This window comes from Oncorhynchus tshawytscha, linkage group LG11 (genome assembly GCF_018296145.1).
Source record: "Oncorhynchus tshawytscha isolate Ot180627B linkage group LG11, Otsh_v2.0, whole genome shotgun sequence".
NCBI lineage: Eukaryota > Metazoa > Chordata > Actinopteri > Salmoniformes > Salmonidae > Oncorhynchus > Oncorhynchus tshawytscha.
Genome location: NC_056439.1, coordinates 17,392,801 through 17,418,740, shown reverse-complemented (window position 1 = coordinate 17,418,740; position 25,940 = coordinate 17,392,801). Strand labels below are relative to the sequence as shown.

At 42.0% G+C, this 25,940-nt stretch overlaps 1 protein-coding gene across 7 annotated transcripts in view; it reads left to right on the top strand.

Moving 5' to 3' along the window:
• The window catches only part of LOC112261530 (DNA (cytosine-5)-methyltransferase 3A), a 66,814-nt gene that overhangs the window by 13,678 nt on the left and 27,196 nt on the right, over positions 1 to 25,940 (top strand). For 5 of the 7 annotated variants that reach the window (XM_024436940.2, XM_024436937.2, XM_024436939.2 and 2 more), the window contains exons 4-6: positions 3,540 to 3,993; positions 21,463 to 21,509; positions 22,350 to 22,496. In XM_024436940.2, the coding sequence (XP_024292708.1) occupies positions 3,540 to 3,993; positions 21,463 to 21,509; positions 22,350 to 22,496 (648 nt within the window). The remainder of the gene's footprint in view (positions 1 to 3,539; positions 3,994 to 21,462; positions 21,510 to 22,349; positions 22,497 to 25,940) is intronic. The other 2 variants (XM_024436942.2, XM_024436941.2) reach the window with 1 other exon arrangement.

Here is a 25,940-nt window from a genome sequence, read left to right as displayed (position 1 = left end):
GAACCCTCTTTCACACTGCTGATACTCTCTGTTTATAATCTATGCATAGTCACTTTAACTCTATTAGGCACTAAACCTACATGTACATATTACCTAAATTACCAGGCCGTGTCAGATGAAGACCATCAAATTGTCAAAGACTCCAGCCAACCTAGTCATAGACTCTTCTATCTGCTACCGCACAGCCAGCAGTACCGTTGCACCAGGTCTGGAACCAAAAGGACCCCAAACCATAAAACTGATAAATAGTTAACCATATACTGTAGCTAGCCAGACTCTCTGCATTGACCTCTTTTTTGCACAACTCTTTTGACTCAACACATACTCTGCTGCTACTCTTATATATCCTGTTGCCTAGTCACAATAGCCCTAGCTGTGTGTACGTATCTACCTCAATTACCTCATACCCCTGCACACCGACTCGGTAAGGGTACCCCGTTTATACAGCAAAGTTATCGTTACTCATTGTGCATTTATTCCTTGTGTTATAATTGTTCCATTTTTCCCCCAGCATTTTCGGGAAGGGCCCAGCAGTAAGCATTTTACTGTTAGTCTACGCCTGTTGTTTATGAAGCATGTGACAAATAACATTTGATTTGATTTGAGTGATAATCTGGATCATATTACAGGCATTAGTCACAGATAGAAGCTTCCTCTTGAGAGGACAACTAGTTGCAAACCAGTCAATGTTCAGGTCACCCAGAAAATAGACCTCTCTGTTAACATCACACACACTATCAAGCGTTGCACACATATTATCCAAACACTGACTGCTAGCAATTGATGGCCTATAGTAGCAACCATAAAGAAGAAGAGGAGGAAATACTAGATCCTGTGTGTGTCTGTATTTCTGTCTGTTTCTCACACTCAGCCTCTTGTCTGTCCCTCTGAGACGATGGCTGCTTCAAAATGCTGTTGTCAGTGTTGACAGACAGAGAAGGCATTCTCATCTCGTTAGACATGCCCTACTTTCCTCTGCTGTGACCCAGTAATTGTCTCCGAAACAAATTTGAACACTATTTTTAGGCAGTGGTCTAGCAGAGACACTGTGGCGACAAGACCCCTCCCCCATCTCTCTCAAATGTGGGTCTGTCTGTAAACTAGGGTAAGCGTGACGATTTCTTGTAACCGCTGTTGATAAGTCATTGATAATAATCTGCCAATGCTTTTCGTGTCATTACATATATTATATATATATATATATATATATTATATATATATATATATATATATATATATATTAGTTAAGATTCACGAGTTGATTTAAAACCTATGTTTAACCCTTTACCACGAAGGGTCGTCTTGACGGATTTGTATGAAATCATGTGGCATAAAACACTACTTTTCTGTCCTTGCATTTATGGTCGTGTAAATTGCCATTATATCATATATTAAGCATTAATCAGTTAAATTAGACATTGAACTTGAACCCTGTAAGAATCCTGGATCAAGCTGTCTGACAGTTTTTTGGTATAGAGATTTCAGATATGCAGTGTAACTATGTAACATTTCGTATCTCCTTATGTTACTGGGTGAAAACGGTTTTCATGGGCACACAAATCCCGAATAATAAATGTGATTGCAGAATCCAATGCTTTAAACCGATAAAGTCACCTTCCCTTGATACTTAAAAACGTGATCTGATCAGGGAAGGCATTTTCTGAATGACAGACAGCTGCTGTGATGGCGCATGCAATGCAACACCAGCCCAAGTGCTGGTGAAAAAGGTGTTCGTGAAGGAATGTCCAGAATATGTTGGTGTCTCATTGATTACCCCGGTGAAGACAGTTGTGCCTGGATCAACGTTGGATCTAATATCCCCAGAGAATTGATGTTGATCATCTGTTGTTGTCTGCTTGATTTACAGCAGTATCCCGTTAGATTTAACAGAGAAAGCATCAAGGTAATGTGGTCACGTTTTCATATGTTCCTGTGCCTCGGATTGGACGCCGAGTCTACCGTGCGCAATCGTGTAGGATAGACTATTGCACAACACCCAACGGTAATCCGATTATTTATTTGGGATATAACGACAACAAATGACATAGCCTAGTGGGCTTCTTCACAGTATGATTTGGTAATGAAATGACATGACATACATTTTGTTTTCCACGTTACACCTTGAATTTTAAACATTACAAGGGGCCTGAAGGAGCCTACATGAACTTGGAGTACTTGAATAGGCCTACCTTGAAATGTTTTATTTTTTAAATCCTTTTTTTGTGAGAGATGGCAAACTTTCGTTTGTTTCCCACGACTTCAATTGGAGGGTGTCATTGCGCTACTCTGTTGAGGTAAAACCATGTGAGGTGCTTTCTTCAACATGGCTTCCTGTAGAAGTCCTCCCGTTAAAAAAGGAACCAGGTCCCTTTCTCATTATTAAAACAGTGATGGTGAGAATCAAATGTTAAGATAAATGCTACTGGTATTCATGGCTGTATTATGCCAGGAATACCAGTACATCACTAACTGATTTGTTGGTTAAAGGCTTGTACAGTAAGTAAGCATATCACAGTAACCTGTTGTATTCGGCGCATGTGACAAATACAATTAGATTTGATTCAATGTCCTAAACCTATGTTGACGTATAGGTGGATTTATGGGCCAATTTGCATATATTCACCCTTATTCCTCTAAGTACACATGTGGAGCTGTATGAAAATCTTTTTTTTATTTTAGTTTCAAACCATTTAGAAATGTTTATCCCAATGTCACACATAGGCCCCATTATTTACAGAAAGACCCATGACCTCTACTTTGAACATTTTGGAAATGAAATGAATACATTTCCTCACTAAGAAGAGGTGTAAATCAGGTGATGTACTTATCTTAAAAGAGTATTGGCTTGACATAAATATATGACATAGATATACAATGACATAGATTTACAATGTAGTCAAATCACGCCCCCGATAATCCCAGCCAGATAATCTCGTTTGGGTCTGCTATGGGGTCATTGGGTTCGGGAATCTCTGTGCTCCTGTTGGAACAGAGTAGTAAACACTTTTCTTTACAGACTGAAATGTTTTTTAGGGGCGAGTCCCCACGTCAATGTAGTATCCAAACAAAATTAAAGATTTCCTTCCTTTGACAAAAAGCCAACATTCCTCTCGTATTTCTGTGCTGCTGTAATGCGTTGAAGAACTCTACAAATGAGTTACAGCACTCAATGAATGCCCAGCCAGTTGAGTTCACAGGGTTTCCGACTATAACCCGTTCAGTGCTGAGTAATACTAGAACCAACAAAAGGTTATTTGTGCAGCGTTACTGTATCAACTCAGGTGTACAGCTACAATGGTTATGGGAGGGAGCCTAACAGAACCTCAGGCTATTGAAGCATGTGATACAAATATACTGAGTTGTGCTTTTCTTTCAACTAAAGGTTAAAGCGATGCAGTGGAATAGAATAGATGTTACTTTATTATCCGCAAAGGGGACATTTTCAAACATTGCTAATAACGTGAAGAGATTGGCAATAATATCAACACTCAAATATAACCTTCCCATTGTCTTGATTTATCGTCTTCCTTTGCCTGCAGGTGGAGGGCAGTGTGTCTGTGAAGGAGAGTGTGGTCGGAGGTGGGTGCAACAGTCGCACCGGGCTGGCAGCGGAGAGAGAGAGACAGTCTGTGTCTGTGGCGCAGGTGCACAATGGAGTCGTGAGCAGCGGGCACGCAGACAGAGACAGAACCCAGGCTGGTGCCCGCTGCTGCCCCAAGCAGGACAGGAAAGCTTCAGAGAAGAACGGGTTACCAGGCGCCCCTGGTACCCCCAGTGCCCCTGCCAGCCGGGCTGAGGACGCCCCCCCCGAAACCCACACCCTCCTATGTCAGAGCCGGAGCCTGAGTCCCCCCTCCCTGGAGAACGGGTTTCTACTGAGCCGGGAGCCGAGCCGGGACGAGCAGGACGACTCTGAAAAGGACAAAGAGGAGACTCTGCCAACTCCGCCGCGCAAGAAACGAGGCAGGCGGAAACTGGAGCGCCCAACAAAATGTGAGTCGTGTCTCCTGCTTGGTTATATTATTATCTTCGTTCTCACTACTTTCTTGGCACAGCCAGCTCTGCTCTGGCACCACTGACGGCCAATGCCAAAGGAATGAAAATGAATTCGCAGTGAATGGATGTGAGCGGTTTCATGTTACTTGCTGTGGCCATTTTGAATTATTCTTTGGTCGTGTTCAGTATGGATGAATTTAACACAGTAATGTAAAACATTTGAAATAACTTGTAATAGAAAGGGAGAGAGTGAGAGAGTCCTGCTCACTACCAGTCTGTTGTCATGACGTAGAGATTAACCAATTTGCTAGCTTCCCCTCTCCCGCGTCGTGTTCATTAGGTCACACCATAGCAAAACTGGACAGGTGTTTCAGTTTGGTGCCTATTGAACTTTACCCTGGTCACCTCTGTGGCCCCCCTCTTGTCTCTCTCCTCTCTCCTTCTCTTCCCTCTTCTCAGAGTTGCAGCCAGGCTATGACCTCCGTGTTCCTCTCCCACTCTCCCTCCCCCTCTCGCCCTCTTCTCTCCCATCCCCCTACAGCCCCTCTCTCTCAGAGAGGTGCAGCCTGGGTGTGACCTTGATGAGGAGTAGAGTAAATAAAGCCCTGATAGAGCCCAGAGTAGAGAGAAGAGAGAGAGAGGAGAGCTTCCGTCTCCTGGCAACCTGCCTTCCTGCCCCTGTTCTGTTCTGTTCTGTTGGGGCTGTGTGTGTGTGTGTGTGTGTGTGTGTGTGTGTGTGTGTGTGTGTGTGTGTGTGTGTCAGAGAAGAGCTCAGGCTCAGGGAGCAGGTCTGGTGTGTGTTGTTGTGGCCGCTGCTCCTTGCGCTCTGTGTGTGTGTGTCTCTGTCGGGGGCACGCCAGGTGGATGGCACACAGCCCAGAGCAGAGCCACTTACACACTGAGTCTGCACTCTAATAACCTGATACACACACTGCCCTACATGCTGTGTAGCCAGCTTCCTATCTAAATGTACCTCTCCAAAACTGCATTGCAAAATCAGTACTGGATGAATGATACAGGGATTGTATTTGGTTGTGCACATTCATTTGAAATGTAAATCACACTTTCACTGGAGTGAATAATACCGCTGTAGATAATTCAGTGTGATTATTCCGCATTCAATTAATACATTAGCTATACATTGATTAATGAATTCATCTCAGAGGAAGAGGAGAGGATGAGAGTATGGTGGATGGATGGATAGATAGGTGGAGGGATGGATCGAGGAGCGAGGGAGGGAGGGATGGATCGATAGATAACAGGCTGAATGGAAGGAGGGGGTTCTGCCATCCATCTGAAGGGCACAGCAGAGGAAGGATTGCAGCTTAGAGAGGAGGAGAAACAGAGGAATGGCATGAGCGCTAGCAAAACGAGTGCTGGAGGCAAGGTATAGGATGCCTCCCAAATGCACACTGTTCCTCATTTAGTGCACTATATAGGGAATAGGGTACCATTTGGGATAGATATATAGTAGCAGATAGCCTAGTGGTTAAGAGCATTGGGCCAGTAACCAAAGGGTTGCTGGTTCGAATCCCCGAGCCAGCAGGGTGGAAAAGTCTGCAGGTCTGCTCTTGAGCAAGGCAGTTAACCCCTAACAACAACTGTTCCCCGGGTACTGATGACATGGACGCAGATTAAGGTAGCCCCCCCTGACTAGATATCCCCTGTGTGTGGCGCCAGCCAGCTCTCCCTTCTCTCCTCTCCTTGCACCGCAACAGAAACTCCCTGATCTTGGTAGCAGCCCCCAAAGTAAAGTAACCCCCACTCTGCCTGCCTCGCCCACTGGTTATTGTGGTAACGTATTCACATTGAGGAAGCACAGAGAGAGAGGTGGACAGGGAAAGGGAGAGAGGAAAATAGACAGAGAAAAGACAGAGAGGGGGGAAAGCGAGGTGGAGGCAGAAATTGAGAGTTTACCCAAGGGACCAAGTTGAAGAGAGACAGAGAGAAAAAAAAAGAGAGAGGATCATGGTCTATCGTGTCTATGGTACTTCAGTGACAACACCAGGATAGTTGAAGGAGAAAACATGGGCTTGTTTCCCAAAAGGCATCTATTATCATATAGTGCACTACTTTTGACCAGGGCCCATTTGGGCCAAAGCCATGCTATAAGGACACTGCCCCAGGCCTTTTAGAGCTCGAGTGTTGTAATGGGGCTGAATGATACAACTCTTAAGACTACTGTGTTTAAACTGGGCCGAAATTAGTCTATGGTAATAATGTGGTTGTATTCTGTGTTTATCATTGTGTCAATCTGTTACGTGCAGCAACTACATGCAATATTGTTTTACATTTTCAATAGACATTGAAGGCTGATATGAGAACGATGTATAGTTTTTGTTAAGGAGTGCCGTGTCACCCCTGTTCCACAGATGTGAACATTGCAACTGTGTTTAACAACAAAACTGACATTATCACTGCATATTGGCTATGCTTGAATTGCCCTGCCAATGTTGTTCTTCTCAGACCATTTTCTCTATATTTAATTATATATTTTTTAATTACAGTAGGTATATGATCACACCGGTAATAGACAATTTGTTGCATTACTTGTGAGGCACGGCTCAGTGAGGATAATAATTTGCTTCTTTAAAAACATTTTTTTACTGGACTTATGGCCTGAATCTGATGGTGAGTCTGATGCCCCGTTTACATCGTGACGTATTTCATTACGCCGTATGTCATCTTCACAGAGTCTTGCCCCACTTCTGAAAGGACAAGTGTAATGTTTGTAATACAAGATGGAGGAGAGCCTGTCTCGTCAGAGATGTATTTATTTTGAGAGATTGCAAAACATGATCTTTTCATTCAAGACAAGATAAATGTATTGTTTCAGGTGACAATAAAACAGATTTTGTTTAGTTATTAGCTAGCTAGCTAAACGCTAGGCTAGGTTGAAGATACCATTGTATTTAGCGACCTCCACCTAATATTATCAAAAACCAACATCATTACCATCACAATAAACTTAAACGGGAGGCAACAGTCATATAATATAATTGGCTTAACAGCCCATGTGTATTATTAAACATTACTATTAAAATAGTACACACTTATAGCGATGGGTAAATGTTTTTAAGTTGCTAGCTATCCCATAAAGCCATCACTGAATACCACATACTGTGTTTTCATCTTCTCTGGTTTGGTAACTTCCTGTTCTTCGACAGACTCTGACTGGACCGAAGGAGACGCAAAGTTTGAAAAATGTCAAAGTATGCAGCGTCCGTCTCGAGCATTCAACCATAAGGGGGCGTTGCGTTTCCACTCCGTTCTGGAAGTCCCCGTTAAAATGCGTGACATCCGGCGCAACACAACGGAGTGCTTATGGGTGATGTGAACGAGGCTCGAGGGGAGGGAGGGAGCAGCGGGGGAGGGAGGGAGCAGCGTAGAGAAAGTGAAATGTTCGCTGTGGCACCGACTCATGTCGAAGTTACGGTGCTGAATAACAACGTAAACTTACTCATAAATATCAAATCAAATCAAATCAAATTTATTTATATAGCCCTTCGTACATCAGCTGATATCTCAAAGTGCTGTACTATGAAAGGCCAAAACCTAGGGAGCAGCGTAGCGCTGTGTTATTTCTCCCTCATGCACCGACTCATGTCGTTACTCCTATAGAAAGTGAAATGTTCCTAGGTTATATAAAAAGAAAAACACAAGCTGTTAATAGCACAGTCAGGTGGAAGTTGAAACTGGAGCAGCAGCATGGCCAGGTGGACTGGGGAACATCATGTCAGGTAGTCCTTATACTTATAACAGCAGCATGGCCAGGTGGACTGGGGACAGCAAGGAGTCATATAACACTTTGCTATACTCATTAAGAACGCACACTTGCAGGACTGCAGTGATATAACAAACTGGCCCCCCGACACATTGTAAATGTAGACATGAGTGGAAGTAGGGGGCCAAACAGGAAGGATATAACACATTTTCTGGCTCATAAAAAGTGTTAAAAAGATCTCCGAAGTGACCACAACAGTGAATGACGGTGCTGAATAACAACCCAGTGGAAACTTAAATCATAAATAAAAAGCAGCTTGTTGCAGTATTTGTTAGGTCTCTAGCTATGGTTTTAAAAGTTTTGAAATCTCACATGATCAACTTTGCTGTTTGTTCGAGGATTCTTTTTATAGCTTGAGGAAACTGTGCAGACACAGTGATCTGAGCTATCGGGATTGGCCAGCGGTAGGCCTATAGTGGCACTTGATTTGTTCGCTGGGCCTGCCGGATAGGTGGAGTTCTACCTTCAGACACTTGATATGGTTCAAAATGGAAACACTTTGCCTTCCCGGTCCTAGGGCTGTTGAATCAAATGCACCAACCGCCAACAAGGCAAAATTAAGAAAAATAAAAGGAACGCTTTATCGTTGTTGTTTTTTACCAAAATGTTTGGTCATTGACTAATTCCTCGTCTCCAATGTTTATTGAAAACATAAATCAATTTGAACAATAAGCACTTGTTGTGTCTCAAATAGGGAATTAGGGCCGATTTCAAGTTTTCATAGCAACCAGTAATCAGCCTTTTTGGACGCCGATTATGGCCGATTACATTGCAATCCAAGAGGAACCTGCGTGGCGGCTGACCTCCTGTTACGTGAGTGCAGCGTCAAAAGGAATTGTGGCTGCAAGGAGTCAAGGTAAGTTGCTAGTTAGCATTAAACATGATCTTATAAAAAGATCTCTCAATCTTCACATAATCACTAGTTAACTACACATGGTTGACGATATTACTAGGTTACCTAGCTTGTCCTGCGTTGCATATAATTAATTTATTATCGAATCACAGCCTACTTCAACTTTGCCAAACGGGTGATGATTTAACAAAAGCGCGTTCGCGAAAAAGCACATTCGTTGCACAAATGTACCTAACCATAAACATCAATGCCTTTCTTAAAATCAATACACAGAAGTATATTTTTTTATACCTGCATATTTAGTTAAAAGAAGTTCATGTTAGCAGGCAATATTAACTTGGGTAATTGTGTCACTTCTCTTGCGTTCAGTGCAAGCAGAGTCCGGATATATGCAACAGTATGGGCCGTCCGGCTCGTTGCGAACTAATTTGGCAGAATTTTACATAATTATGACATAACATTGAAGGTTGTGCAATGTAACAGAAATGTTTAAACTTAGGTTTGCCACCCGTTCGATAAAATACGGAACAGTTCCGTATTTCACTGAAAGAAATTATAATTTCGAAATTATAGTTTCCGGATTTGGCTCGTATTTCTGTGTTTATTATATTATAATTAAGTCTATGATTTGATATTTGATAGAGCAGTCTGACTGTGCGGTGGTATGCAGCAACAGGCTCATAAGCATTCATTCAAACAGTACTTTACAGCATTTGCCAACAGCTCTTAGCAATGCTTGAAGCACAGTGCTGTTTATGACTTCAAGCCCATCAACTCCCGAGATTAGGCTGGCAATACTAAAGTGCCTATAAGAACATCCAATAGTCAAAGGTATATGAAATACAAATGGTATAGAGAGAAATAGTCGACGCATCATAATTCCTAAATGGGAATATTGAAGAACTGGGAATATTGAACCACCAGCTTTCATATGTTCTCATGTTCTGAGCAAGGAACTTAAACGTTAGCTTTTTTTGCATGGCACATATTGCACTTTTACTTTCTTCTCCAACACTGTGTTTTTGCACTATTTAAACCAAATTGAACATGTTCCATTATTTATTTGAGACTAAATAGATTTTATTTATGTACTATATTAAGTTAAAATAAAAGTGTTAATTGTTCATTCAGTATTATTGTAATTGTCATTATTATATATATATATATATATATATCTGCCCCCATTTAAGCGTGAGCATGATTTTTGTGACGTTTTCAGCTAACCTATCTATAAAGACATGTAATTGTGTTCGTGAGGGATTTGCTTTTCGCTTGGACCTTCTCCCTCGCTCAGCCTCTTGCTGCTGTAATGTGTGTGGTTAAAAACTCTTCATGAATCATGAATCCTAGTGGCCTAGTGAGTCTTCTAGTTTTCTAGTTGGGTAGCATCCATGCTCCTTGGCTAACCTCTGCTCTGCTCTGCTGAACGCAGGCAAGAAAACAATGCTGCTTAGGAATGGCTAACACGCCTTTGTAGTTACAACAGACCTGGGTTCAAATACTATTCAAAATCATTTCAAATGCTTTATCTGGGCTTGATTGAGCTTGACCGGTATAATGTAACCAATAGAATAGTTGCAGGAGTACAAGCCCCACCCATATGGCACTCCAGACAGGCTAGAGCAAGTGCCAAAGGTATTTGAAATATTCTGAATAGTGTTTGAACCCAAGGCTGATTTACAGACCTCAGTAACTCACTTCATTCAACACCAGATATGTGGGAAAACCCCATGACTGCGTCCCAAATTGCACTCTATTCCCTATGTAGCTCTATGGGTCCTGGTCAAAAGTAGTGTCCTGTGTAAGATATAGGGTGCCATTTGGGAAAAGCGACAGTTTCAGAAGTTAGATTTTATAGTATTAGTGGAGAAGAGGGAGTAGGCTTAACTACATTTTATTACTGGAGGCTAGAGGAAATATTTTTTGTGCAGCATTTAGCCTGCAGGAAGTGCGTCAGTTTCCTTTTCTGTACAGTTTTATCACACTACCAACGGCAATTTGCCTTTGTACTTTCAAGCCAGGTATAATGTTGGAGGTATATGTTGAGGCTCAGCGCCCTATTTTCTATCCACACGCTCACACACATGAACACACACACACACAGGATAGACATTTTCAACGAAACACTGTGCTCAAACAGGAAATGCAATACATATTTATTTGGGGTGAGGTGTAGATAGGAAACATACAGAAACATTCAGTCAGGCCAGGGAGTTGATACATATAGGAGTGATTAGGAGATTGGTTTCCAGTGTACTTCATTTGATAGTGCCCTTATGTTGAAGTAGTGAAGAAAAGTGCTGAGGCTACTATCACTGCTATTACTACTCCAATGAAGTCATTGGAACGACATTGTTGCAGAATTCATGCAGCAAGTTGTGATTCATTATGAAGGAGGCGGAGTGTTTTAACCCTATCCCAAAGCTTAACCTTTACCTTAACCATTTGGAATGAGTGCCTAACCTTAACCCTTAATGTAGTGCACATAGGTGCCATTGCCTGCCGTTTCGCCCTTGAGCAAGTTAACGCTACTTAACCCCCCACAACAACAGCTCCCGAGCGCCCAATGTGGCAGCCCCCGCACCTCTCCAAAACCTCTATATGTATGCGTGTCTTTCGGAGGGGTTGGGTTAAAAGCGGAAGCACAATTTCGGGTTGGACCTGGTGTGCAATTAACTAATAAAGTGATCTTCATGTTAACGTAATCAAAATGGCATGTACCATTGGCCACCAGTTGGTGTAGCGCACGTGTCCACACTAGCCCGATTTCATCAAGTGCGTGGAGATCGCAGAAGAGATTTTATGTGGGCCTACAGTGGCCTACAGTCACACAAGAGAAGCAGTGAGTATGTGACAGTGTTGTTGTTTTTTTCTGCTTAATGTCAAAGGGTTGTGAGGTGGGAGGAGCTATGGTAATAACAGCCAGCTGTGGCTCTCCTCTCATCTCCACTCCTCTCCTCCCCCTCTTCTCCTCTCCACTCCCCCTCTTCTCTTCCCTCCACTCTCCTCCCCTGATGGTAGAAATCATCCAAAGTCAAACATTAGACTGTTAAAACATTCGCATGGAGAAAAGAACCAGGTCTGGACGGATTTCCCATAAAATTGTATTCAACATTCTGGGACAAAGTTGTGCCCTATTTACTCAAATGACAACACTCAATTCAGTACTTCCTAGTTCCATGTATCAAACAGTTATTTCAGTTATATTTAAACAGGAACATCTGGAGAGTCACTTGCAGATTACAGACCTATACAGTAAGTTAAATCAATTGTGAATAAAATATCAACAAAACTCATAAGCAACAGAATAGCAAAAGTCTTGCCAGACCAGATACATATGAATCCAATGGGATTCATTAAAAATAGATAGTTAGAAACAAATACAACAACATGTTTTAGTATAATACAATACGCAAAAAAACAAGATGTAGATTTATCAATATTGGCTGTTGATGCTGAAATGGCTTTCGACCATCTTGTATGGCATTTTCTATTCAAAACTTTGGAAGCCTTCAACTTTCCAGCTAAAATGTAAAAAAATCATATAACTATGATATAAATATCCTAAAGCAAAAATAAACACAAAAAACATGATCTGATGAATTCTCCTCCCTCCTGTTTGTACTTAGGTTGGCATTTATTGTCATGAATCTTGCCCTGAATGCAGCTCTGTAGGGTTGTCACTAACTGGTACAGCCACAAAGTCATAACCCTAACCTTAACCACACTGCTAACCCTAATGCCTAACCCTAACCTTAAATTAAGACCAAAAAGCACATTTTTGTTTGCATGAAATGTTACAATATAGCCAATTTTGACTTTTCAGCTGGCCCATCAAGCTGAAATCCCTCAGTTCTGCCTCCAGGCCAAGATTCATGACAATAAATGTCAACCTGCTGTTTGCACTGGCAATTGAACCGCTTGCAGAAAGAATTAGACAGGACCCAAACGTAACAGGTATCGGTATTGGTAAGCATGAATATCAACTAAATGTATTTGCGGACGATCTCCTGATCTACCTGACATACCTGATATTTTCAGAATACTCTAAAATCTCAGGATATAAAAACCCACCCCTATGGAATAATCCTTGGATATCTTTTCATAATTCACTGATAAATTGCCCAACGTGGAAAACCAAAGGCACAGAAACCGTAAATTACTTGGTAATGGGAAATAAAATGATTTCCATGACAGAATTAAAAAGCAAGTTTGAACAGACTAATATAAAGATTTTCAAATACTTGCAACTTAAAAGTTTTATATCACAAAATGTCGATCTGAAATCTATTTGAGTCCGACAATGATACTCGTATGATAGGTAAGATATGCAAACATTGCAGAGAGCCTATCCAACAGACAATCTCTGAGAAAAAAATATTGGAACCAAGATCTAAAAAGAACGGATATTGGCACAAGATGGAGGTAGTGTTGGTACATAACCAATGAGATTACAGTTAATGAGAATGTATGCATAGTCCAGTATAAACAAATGTATAGAATTGATTATACAAGAGACAAAATTCACAAATTCTACAGCACAACGACAGAGTCATGTCTTAATTGTAAAACAAGCAAAGACTCAATAACTCAAAACTCCTGGGAGAGCTGTAAAGTCCAAAAGTTATGGTGGGCGGTAGAAAGCTGGCTATAAGTTTTGCAATTTAAGTTGACTTTTAATCCATCTATCTGCATTTTTCAAGACATGTCATATGAATGTGCGGTGAGATACCTAATGCGTTGGTTAATTATTTGAGAAAAATGTTTAACTTAAAAACTGGAAATCTAATGATCCTCCTTCGTTTAAGCGGCAATCAGCAGTGGAAACAATTAACAAAGCGTCCCCCCCCACCCCTTGTTTTGGTAAAAAGCTGAGTGATTGGGCTGATTAAATGTAACCACTCTCAAATTCATAGACAGAGCTATGGATGCAAGGACTGACCATCCATGATATCAAACTAGTTTTAACCATGTTTTGGGGCTATAGAGTGATTGTTTAAATGTACTTTGTTTGCAGACATTGGAGTAAAACAAGCTTATATTTTGGGTTCTGATGGGGTATGACAGTTGAACTAAGCACTTGATGCATTTATAAGTTATACTCTTCAAGAATACATTTTTGTAGTTGTTAGTGCTCCCCAAGGCAGCAGCTGCTCTTCCTGGGGTCCAAACACATTAAGGCACTTACATCACACATAAAACAAAAGATAAAACAGTACATCATTATTACACCACTGTGTATATACAATACAACATGTATAATACCACCATACAACAATATTACAATGTACGTATGTGTAGAGTGCGTGTTGTAGCGTGTGTCTGTATATGTGTGTCTTTACCTGTGTGTGTGTATCTCTCTTCACAGTCCCCGCTGTTCCATAAGATGTCTTTTCTATCATGTAAAAAATCTGATTCTACTGCTTGCATCAGTTTACTGATGTGGAATACAGTTCCATGTGGTCTTGGTTCTATGTAGTACTGTGCGCCTCCCATAGTCTGTTCTTGACTTGGGGACTGTGAAGAGACCTCTGGAGGCATGTCTTGTGGGGTATGCGTGTGTGTCTGAGCTGTGTGCTAGTAGTTTAAACAGACCCCTCAGTGCACTCAGCATGTCAACACTTCTTACAAAAACAAGTAGTGATGAAGTCAATCTCTCCTCCACTTTGAGCCAGGAGAGATTTACTTGCATATTGTCAACGTTAGCTCTCCGTGTACATTTAAGGGGCAGGCGTGCTGTCCTGTTCTGAGCCAATTGTAGTTTTCCGAGGTCCCTCTTTTTGGCACCTGACCACACGACTGAACAGTAGTCCAGGTGCGATAAAACTAGGGCCGTAGGACCTGCCTTTGTTGATAGTGTTTTTAAGAAGGCAGAGAAGCACTTTATTATCGACAGACTTCTCCCCATTTGAGCTACTATTGTATCAACATGTTTTGACCATGACAGTTTACAATCCAGTGTTACTCCAAATCAAATCGAATTTGTAACACACGCCGAATACAACAGTGTAGACCTTACAGTGAAATGCTTACTTTCAAGCCCTTAACCAACAATGCAGTTAAAAAAAAAAGTGTTAAGAAAGTATTTACTAAAATAAACTGAAGTAAAAAAATAAAATAAAAAATAATAAGACATTTCTTTTTCAGTAACTAATAATTAAGGAGCAACAATAAAATAACAGTAGCGAGGCTATATACAGGGGGTACCGGTACAGAGTCAATGTGCGGGGATACCGGTTAGTCGAGGTAACTGAGGTAATATGTACATGTAGGTAGAGGTAAAGTGACTATGCATGGCTAATAAACAGAGAGTAGCAGCAGTGTAAAAATGGGGTGTGTGGTGGGAATAATGCAAATAGTTTGGGTAGCCATTTGATTAACTGTTCAGCAGTCTTATGGCTTGGGTTAGAAGCTATTAAGAAGCCTTTTGGACCTAGACTTGGTGCTCCGGTACCGCTTGCCATGCGCAAGCAGAGAGAACAGTCTATCGCTAGGGTGGCTGGAGTCGGGCCTTCCTCTGACACCACCTGGTATAGAGGTCCTGAATGGCAGGAGGCTTGGCCCCAGTGATGTACTGGGCCGTATGCACTACCCTCTGTAGTGCCTTGCGGTCGGAGGCCAAGCAATTGCCATACCAGGTGGTGATGCAGACACTACAAATCCAAGCTGTAGAACTTTTTGATGATCTGAGGACCCAAGTCTTTTCAGTCTTTTGAGGGGGAATAGGTGTTGCCATGCCCTCTTCACGAGCAGTTTAGTCGCATCAACTTGCTCAATTTCCACATTATTCATTACAGTATTTAGTTGAGGTTTAGGGTTTAGTGAATGATTTGTCCCAAATACAATGCTTTTAGTTTTTGAAATATTTAGGACTAACGTATTCCTTGCCACCCTTTCTGAAACTAACGGCAGCTCTTTGTTAAGTGTTGCAGTGATTTCACTAACTGTAGTAGCTGATGTGTATAGTGTTGAGTCATCCGCATACATAGACACACTGGCTTTACTCAAAGTGGCATGTCAGTAGTAACGATTGAAAAAGTAAGAGGCCTAGACAGCTGCCCTGGGGAATTCCTGATTCTACCTATATTATGTTGGAGGCTTCCATTAAAGAACACCCTCTGTGTTCTGTTAGACATTTAACTCTTTATCCACAATATAGTAAGGGGTGTAAATCCATAACACATAAGTTTTTCCAGCAGCAGACTATGATCGATAATGGCAAAAGCAGCACTGAAGTCTACCAAAACAGTTCCCACAATCTTTTCATTATCAATTTCTTTCAGCCAATCATCAGTCATTTGGGTAAGTGCCGTGCTTGTTGAATGTGATCTGTTGTCAATTTGTTTACAGTAAAATAGCATTGTATCTGGTCAAACACAATTTTTCCAAAAGTTTAAACAGGCTGATTGGTTGGCTATTGGAGCCAGTAAAGGGGGCTTTACTATTCTTGGGTAGATTTTCTATCAAGTTGTCAGACCCCGGTGGCTTGTCATTGTTGATAAACAACAATATTTTTTTCACCTCTTCCACACTCACTTTATGGAACTCAAATGACAATGTTTGTCTTTCATAATTTTATCAGTTATACTTGGGTGTAGTGTCTGCGTTTGTTGTTGTCATGCTAATCTTGCCAATGAAAAAAATCAATAAAGTAATTGGCAATATCAGTGGGTTTTGTGAGGAATGAGCCATCTGATTCAATTAATAATGGAGCTGAGTTTGCCTTTTTGCCCAACATTTAATGTAAGGTGCTTCACAGTTTTTACTATCATTCTTTATATCATTTATCTTTGTTTCATAGTATAGTTTCTTATTTTTATTCAGTTTAGTCACATGATTTCTCAATTTGCAGTTTGTTTGCCAATTGGTTGTGCAGCCAGACTTATTTGCCATTCCTCTTGACTCATCCCTCTCAACCATAACATTTTACAATTCCTCATCAATCCACTGGGATTTAACACTATTTAGTCATTTTTTAATGTGTGCATGCTTATTAGTAACTGGAATAAGCAATTTCATAAATGTGTGAAGTGCAGCGTCTGGTTGCTCCTCATTACACACGACAAAACAGTAAATATTCTTTACATCATCAACATAACAATCACAACAAAACTTATTTTATGACCTCTTATTCACTATATTAGGCCCAGCCTTTGGGACTTTGGTTTTCCTAGATTGGCTACTATATTGTGATCTCTACATCTGATGGATTTGGATACTGCTTTAAAGCAAATGTCTGCAGCATTAGTAAAGATATGATCAATACATGTTGATGATTTCATTCCTGTGCTGTTTGTTAATACCCTGGTAGGTTGACTGACAACCTGAATCAGGTTACAGGTACTGGTTACAGTTTGAAGCTTTTTCTTGAGTGGGCAGATTGATGAAAGCCAGTAAATATTTAAATCACCCAGAAAATATATGTCTCTGTTGATATCACATACATTATCAAGCATTTCACATATACTATCCAGATACTGAATGTTAGCACTTGGTGGTTTATAGCAGCTTCCCATATTAATTGGCTTTAGGTGAGGCAGATGAACCTGTAGCCCTGTTACTTCAACAGTATTTAACATGAGATCCTCTCTAAGTTTTACAGGAATGTCATTCTGATTATTAACAGCAACACCTCCACCATTGGCATTTCTGTATTTTCTGTAACCAAGATGATTCGGATGGACTCTATCATTCCTGTAGAATATCTTCTGTTTCCAGAAGGTGTCAAAAGTTCATTGTAAAAGTGATTACACCAGAGAGCTACAGTAATATTTTAGCCAGCCCAACGATGGTAAAATAACTGGCTGCTTTTTGAAATCTTTCGGTGCTAGAATCAATTCTTTAAAGTCAATTTTCAGAAGTTCTGAGCTAGCCCTCCCAATGTCGTTTCACCCGACATGGACTACAACAGCGTCAGCTTCCGGCAACTGTCGTAGAATGGTTGTAAGCAGCCGTGTAATGTCCTGTACCCGTGCCCCAGGATAGCACAGGGTTTTTCCCCCGGGAATCATGATGTTCCTTACGATAGAACTGCCGATGATGAAAGCTGCTGCTGAAGAGGTCAGGCTGTTCTTTCGCCATGAGTGGTTTCGCAAACTCCTCGAGGACAGAGGAGTTTGCCCGATGGACCCGAGCCAGCAGTAGTATCCATGGTGGATGATGAATGAGCCGGAGTCTCAAGACAGCCTCACTGTCTGTTGAATGTGGGAGCTCTGAGGATCTGAACCAGAGGTAGAAGCCATCGTTGAGGGATCCAGAACAGAGGGTGAAGGCGCAGGTACCTCCGGGTACCTTCGAAGCCCCCAGGGAGGAACTCGCCGAAGTCTCTGGATCCAGGGCGGCGAAGCTGTTTCTAGTCTGTGTCTGGTCCGGGCTTAACATCTCCAAGGAAGCCCCCCTTTCCAGAGGATGCTGTTTTTGATTTCCACAGCGAGTGACATACAGTACATTCGGAAAGTATTCAGACCACTTCCCCTTTTCCACATTCTGTTACGTTACAGCCTTATTCTAAAATGGATTAAATAATATTTTTTCCCTCATCAATTTACATACAATACCCAATAATGACAAAGAGAAAACAGGTTTTTATTAAATATAAAAAACAGAAATACCTTATTCGCAAAAGTATTCAGACCCTTTGCTATGAGACTCGAAATTGAGCTCAGGTGCATCCTGTTTCCATTGATCATCCTTGAGATGTTTCTACAATTGATTTGCATCCACCTGTGGTAAATTCAATTGATTAGACATGATTTGGAAAGGCACACAACTGTCTATATAAGGTCCCACAGTTGACAGCGCATGTCAGAGCAAAAACCAAGCCATGATGTTGAAGGAATTGTCCGTAGAGCTCCGATACAGGATTGTGTCGAGGCACAAAACCAAAACATTTCTGCAGCAGTGAAGGTCCCCAAGAACACAGTGGTCTCCATCATTCTTAAATGTAAGACGTTTGGAACCACCAAGACTCTTCCTATAGCTGGCCCCTCTCAGCCAAACGGAGCTATTTGGGGAGAATGGCCTTGGTCGGGGAGGTGACCATGAACCCGATGGTCACTCTGAAAAAGCTCCAGAGTTCTTCTGTGGAGATGGGAGAACTTTCCAGAAGGATAACCATCTCTGCAACACCACCAATCAGGCCTTTATGGCAGAGTGGCCCGACGGAAGCCACTCCTCAGTAAAAGGCACATGACTGCTTGCTTGGAGGAGTCTGACCATGAGAAACAAGATTCTCTGATCTGATGAAACCAAGATTAAACACTTTGACCTGAATGCAAAGTGTGACGTCTGGAGGAAACCTGGCACCATCCCTACGGTGAAGCATGGTGGTGGCAGCATCATGCTGTGGGGATGTTTTTCAGCGGCAGATACTGGAAGACTAGTCAGGATCGAGGGAAAGATGAACAGAGCAAAGTACAGAGAGATCCTTTTTTTGTATTTTTTTAACACCCATTTTCTCCCCAATTTCTATCTTGTCTCATCGCTGCAACTCCCCAACTGCCTCGGGAAGCGAAGGCCGAGTCATGCGTCCTCCAAAACATGACCACCAAACCGCACTTCTTAACACCCGCCGGCTTAACCCGGAAGCCAGCCCTATGGGACTCCCGATCACGGCCGGTTGTGATAAAGCACGGGATCGAACCCGGGTCTGTAGTGACGCAATCTAGCATTGTGATGCAGTGCCTTAGAACGCTGCGCACTCGGGAGGCCCCAGTACAGAGAGATCCTTGATGTAAACCTGCTACAGTGCGCTCAGGACCTCAGACTGGGGCGAAGGTTCACCTTCCAACCCTAAGCACACAGCCAAAGACAATGCAGGAGTGGCTGAAACTAACTGCAGCTCTTTGTTAAGTCTCTGAATTCTGTGACCCGTTTTTAAAAATATTTTTATTTATTTCACCAGGTAGGCTAGTTGAGAACAAGTTCTCATTTGCAACTGCGACCTGGCCAAGATAAAGCATAGCAGTGTGAACAGACAACACAGAGTTACACATGGAGTAAACAATTAACAAGTCAATAACATAGTAGAAAAAAAGAGAGTCTATATACATTGTGTGCAAAAGGCATGAGGAGGTAGGCGAATAGTTACCATTTTGCAGATTAACCCTGGAGTGATAAATGATCAGATGGTCATGTACAGGTAGAGATATTGGTGTGCAAAAGAGCAGAGCCGTAGTTTTCCCTGATCTGGTAACCTAACCAGATAAAACTCCGGAACTTATACGGTATGACTTGATTAATCTGTTGTTAAAAGAGCTATGATGTGACCAGAGTTTTTCTAATCAGGTTTTTTGAAACCTGATGAAAACCCTGTCAAACTGCAGAAATCTTGTACTTGTTCATATTAATTATATTTTAAAGGACTAGGGGAATTTCTTATACACAGACACAGAAAAAGCAACATGATTGGACAATATAAACTCACAGGGCTGAGCTAGCTTTATGCAGATTTGCATCGTGTAGTCCTGCCCTATGCAACTGTAAGCCTAATAAAACATGTACTCACAGTCTATGTTATTTTGTTTTTTCATTAATTCTAGTTAATAATTGTGGATTAAAAAAAGTCTAGGTAGCCTAGTCAGCCTGAGTTTGAATACAAATCAAATGGATCCCATTCATGTTTTCTCACTAACAAATGGGCTATAAATACACAACGCTACTGCTTCGTTTACCCTGGCCAGAGGGACAGGGTGCATAGTAGGCTAGACTATGCAACTGCTGTTAGTAGCTTTCAGTTGATCAGACTGAAAAAATAGTCTAGTTTCCATGCAATACAGCATGTCAGATTGCTTGTGTTTAGGTATCTAGGCTGCTACATTTATGTAAGAGTCTTTGCTTGTGTCTGTCGGGAGTGATGTGTTATCGCGCTAGCTAAATAAATATCGGAGGAAAGTGGAGAGCAAGCCTTGAGTTCTGTGCGACCTGAGATTTCTGTGAATCTGATTGCTCAACACACACAAAGAGCCTACTAATTGTGCGCGAGTTGACAAATGATGAGGCAGATCAGTCTAAAAAAACAAAGCTTTGCTTATTGAAGCTTTGCGTCAATATATTTTACAAAAGTAAATCAAGTGGTGTCACACCTGATTGAAAAGTGCTGTGGCAAATGTCGCCTCGCCACACGCTTTCCGGCAGGCCTGGGTCTATAGGTCTATTCTTTCTCATTCAGCACACTATGGTGTCTGAGCTTCAGTTATGAAAGGGCCTACAACAGAGATGTTCGGTTACCTCTGGTTTTATTTCCTACCTTTCAGTTAATGGATTCATGTTTGGCCTGAGAGTCTGAATCAGAGAAAATGAAGGTCATCCTCAGGACCATGGCCATTGTCTCCAGAGTCCAGACAGCTACGTCATTCTGACACGTCTAACATCCCTGAGACAATAGGACCATGGGGGGTGAATAGACTTCTGACCCGGTCTGCAGACATTCATATCAGGTGCTAAGGTGGCAGGCAATTGTGACTAGCTAGCCCACGCGTGACTAGCTACAGGTCAGGTAGAGCTCTTATGAATGATTGAGGTGTTGCTCTTGTGTTGCTGACTCGCTGTGTTTTTCTCCAGAGGTTAAACTACTGTGACTATCTAGCCTTGAGTTGTGACTTGCCTTCAGGTAGACTCCTATGAATGATTGAGGGGATCCATTGGTCCTGTGTGGCTGATTCGCTGTGTTTTCTCGCCAGATGCTAAGGTGACTATAGCTACTGTGACTGTAGTCGCTGTCTTCTCATAGCTGCTGAGGCTGGACAGCGAGACTACTGTGACTATTGGCTAGGCCAAAGGTACACTATTGATTGATTGCTCCTATGTGACTCACTGTGTTTCCCTCTAGATGTGGAGCAGAAGGAGGAGGAGGGAGTGGATGCAATCAAGAACGAGGTACGTCATCCACTGTCTTCATTCTGCTGTGTTGTTGTGTTACGTCGTCAGTCAATCAGTCAATCAATGACTCGGTCTCTGTAGGTGTGTCGATTCTCCACCCTTCTCGTGAAGCGTGCACTTGTACAGTTTCTTAGCTTCTGGCATGGATTTAACAATGGTGGAAACGCCCTCCAGTGAATGCTTACATCAAGTCTATGCTTGATGGGGAGTGTTGAAGTAGAGGCTCCTGGAAGAGGGTGGAGCCTCAGTCAGGGCCTTCGTTAGGACGGACCACATGTTAGGGGATGGTGATGCTGGACTAAGGGGAAGGTTTCCTTTAGTAGATGATTTGTATAATATCACGACCTCTTGGACTTGTGAAATGGTACCTAATGGAGTATAGATCTGACATATCAAATACACTTTGGTGCCCAGTCCGACACGGAAGGTCCTCGCGTTGGTCGATGGCGTCAAGCAGGCTCGCCACGCCAGGCGGCGATTGGTTGAGACTGTAGCGGGTTGCCACGGCTCTGGAAGAGACAGTTTGGGCTCCTTGCTGTTTGACCAATTGCACATTGTCTGCATTGGGCTACAGTTTTGTGAACGAGTCATCATCTCTTTCTCGAGCACACACCTCATCCCTCCACACCCAAAAAAAGAAAAATAGCAAAGAATTGCTACTCTGCCTTGCTAGCAGCCGTATTAGCCAGCAGTTTCAGCAGTGATAGCATGAAACTTTGCTTGCGTCATCTTCCTCCTCTGCAAACATGCAAAATCTTAGCAGCGCAAATAAACATCAAACTAATACGTTAGTTAATTTCTTTATTTTGGTGTTCTTCTTTGTATCCCTTTAAACAGGGAGTTGGAGGCCCTGGGACAGGCAGGCTGCGTGGCTCCGTCAGTCTGCGTCAGAGGCCCATTCCCAGAGTAACCTTCCAGGCCGGGGACCCATATTACATTAGCAAGAGGACCAGGGAGGAGTGGCTGGCTAAATGGAAGATGGAGGTGAGTACAGTGCCACCCACCGGCTGGCTGTCTCGCCGCTGTCTCAGGCAGGCTTTGACTCTTAGGGGTGCCCAAACTGCCCATTGTGTCTTGGGGATGATTGTGTGGGCTCTAGAGCTGACCACAAAGATTTATTATGGGGAAGATTGGTTCCCAGTCCTCTCTAGCCATCCTGTTATTCAAACCTGGTCTCAGGGACTACAGATGGTTCAGAGCTGCCTGTCTGTTAGGGTTAGCAATAGTCCAATAGACAGGGCATTCATAGCCGAGTGAACCAGTATTTGTTGGGTGCTTTCACTGCCAAGTGTATTTGATGGGTCATTTGATTTATCATAGAGGTACCATTTATTTCATTGGCTTTGTAGGGTGTTTGATTCTCCTGGAGTTTCCTTCCTGTCTTTGTAGGGCCTACTTCAGTGCACCATTGTTGACCAATGATAAATGACCACTAATTGTTGTTGCTCACTCGGGTTTTCTGTTGCCTCAGTTTAGTTCCCACTATACAGCCCAAAGTCACGTTATAGTCATGGTCCAAGCTGTGAACTTGCCCCAGTCAGAGACTAATCTAGCCTCCACCTAAATCCAAACTCATTTTAAGTTTATTTGCCATGTAATAAGCTAATTGTTAATCTTACTCAGCAGTAAGAATCTAAACTAAGGAGAGCGAACCAATAAGATAATTTACAAGATCAGTCTTACTACATTTGCACACACTGTATATAGACTTTTTTCTATTGTGTTATTGACTGTACGTTTGTTTATTCCATGTGTAACTCTGTGTTGTTGTTTGTGTCTCACTGCTTTGCTTTATCTTGGCGAAGTCGCAGTTGTAAATGAGAACTTGTTCTCAACTGGCCTACCTGGTGAAATAAAGGTGAAATTAATTTAAAAAATATATATATATATTGTGACTAAAAAGCCAGTTCTTCCATTGTTACAACCACTTCAATATGCACTGAGTGTACAAAGCATTAGGAACATCTTCCTAATATTGAGTTGCACCCTCTTTTTGCCCTCAGAATAGCCTCAATTTGTCAGGGCAAGGACTCTACAAGGTGCTGAAAGCATTCCACAGGGATGCTGGCCCATGTCGACTCCAATGCTTCCCACAGTTGTGTCAAGTTGGCTGGATGTCCTTTGCGTGGTGGACCATTCTTGATACACACGGGAAACTGTTGAGTGTGAAAACCCCCAGTATCGTTGCAGTTCTTGACCCACTCAAACACATATTTGATGTAGGCTACTGCACATTGCACACAACAGAAAAACTGAAAAAGCCATAGCTAGCTATATGCTCTCTTGGGTAAATAAATTAAACTAGCTCCAGTATGCTAATCTTCTTTGAGTGTGAATTGTACTGCGTTGTATTATACTGGACTGGAATCACCCACATCGTTCAAACCATGATAGAGCGGAAGAAGAGAACATGCGAATCTGGTGCAACACATGCGGCCTACAAAGTTAGAAATATAGGCTAGCGTATCTTATTTTAATTTTGAAATATAATAAGACCTATTTGTATAATTAGTAGGCTGAAGCATACATACCTTTCATAATATTTCCCCTTGTGTTATTAGCATACCTCCTCTTTCTCTCTCTTGTTGCTGCATTCCTTCCTCGCTTTCAACTGTTAAATGACTTAAGTTTCGTTGTCCTTATCTCCATCATTCTAATGTCATCCTTGAATATTATAGGACTAGAATTAGATGCAGAAGGCTTTCACTTCTCTTCACGATAATTGAGTGATTATGGTCTGAATAAATAACTGCTGTAGCCTACCGCCATCTCGCGTTCGCTCGTCTTTCAAACTATCCATGAGTTCTATTGGCTGCTATATTTAACATTCAGCAAACAAGAGCTTGCCTTCCTCTTCGAATAGTCTATAGGTATAAGAAATTAAAAAACAAATCATGTTCAGCAAGCTATTCGTTTTATTTATTTATTTTATTTCACCTTTATTTAACCAGGTAGGCTAGTTGAGAACAAGTTGTCATTTACAACTGCGACCTGGCCAAGATAAAACAAAGCAGTTCGACACATACAAAAACACAGAGTTATACATGGAATAAACAAACATACAGTCAATAATACAGTAGAAAAAGTCTATATACAGTATGTGCAAATGAGGTAAGATAAGGGAGGTAAGGCAATGAATAGGGCATGGTGGCGAAGTAATTAAAATATAGCAATTAAACACTGGAATGGTAGATGTGCAGAAGATAAATGTGCAAGTAGAGATACTGGGGTGAAAAGGAGCAATATATATAAATAAATACAGTATGGGGATGAGGTAGTTGGATGGGCTATTTACAGATGGGCTATGTACAGGTACAGTGATCTGTGAGCTGCTCTGACAGCTGGTGCTTAAAGCTAGTGAGGGAGATATGAGTCTCCAGCTTCAGTGATTTTTGCAGTTCGTTCTGGGGGTGACCAGTGAGATATACCTGCTGGAGCGCGTGCTACGGGTGGGTGCTGCTATGGTGACCAGTGAGCTGAGATAAGGCGGGGCTATACCTAGCAGAGACTTGTAGATGACCTGGAGCCAGTGGGTTTGGCGATGCGAGTATGAAGCGATTCTAGTCTAGCTTTTCCTGCATGGGACTTCAAGAGCTAAGGAGTGTTTTTTAAGGAGGTCTGCAGAGCACAGGGGATTGCGCAAGAGGCTAGAAGTTAGGCGCTTATTTTGCGTAACCCTTCATTAGTTGGCTAAATATAAGGCTAATACTGCCTTGAATGTATTACCTGAAAGAGGTAGGCAAGGATATCTATATATAGGGCTATATATCAATCTAGAACAGGATCATCTATTTTGAATGCAATTTGAATGGAGTTGACGGAGAGATAGAAAGACTGCTAGAGTGCTAGCACATGCAATGATAGGCTGTTTCAAAACTCTGCATCTGCAATAAAACAATCTTTACCATTAAAACACAAGGTGACCCCCAAAAAGCCAGATGGAGATGGGTAAATTAGATGCGCATTTGACCTTTATATTACTGTAGCATAGGCTATGCTGCAGCAAATGTAGGCCTGCCTGTCACAAGAAAAAGAGTTACCATGATGAGATGATTGGTCTACGTGCGTTGTGAACTGCGCTCCGTACTGAGATGGTCTGTCCCCACCCTGAGCGTTGATTCATCAAGCCAGATTTAGACATCGCATGTCATTTAACAGTTCCATTTCACGCCACGCTGTTCATATAAATCATTTAGTATAATTGACCGGTTTCTCGCAGTTATTTATCTCGGGAGAAGAGAGTTGTTTTGGGCAGTAAACGCCGGTGGGTCTCAGTAGCCGGGTTCCCGCCATTCAACCCTAATCTACACTGATTGAAGTGGTTTTAACAGGTGACATCAATAAGGGATCATATCTTTCTCCTGGATTCACCTAGTCAGTCTATGTAATGGAAAGAGCAGGTGTTCCTAATATTTTGTACACTCAGTG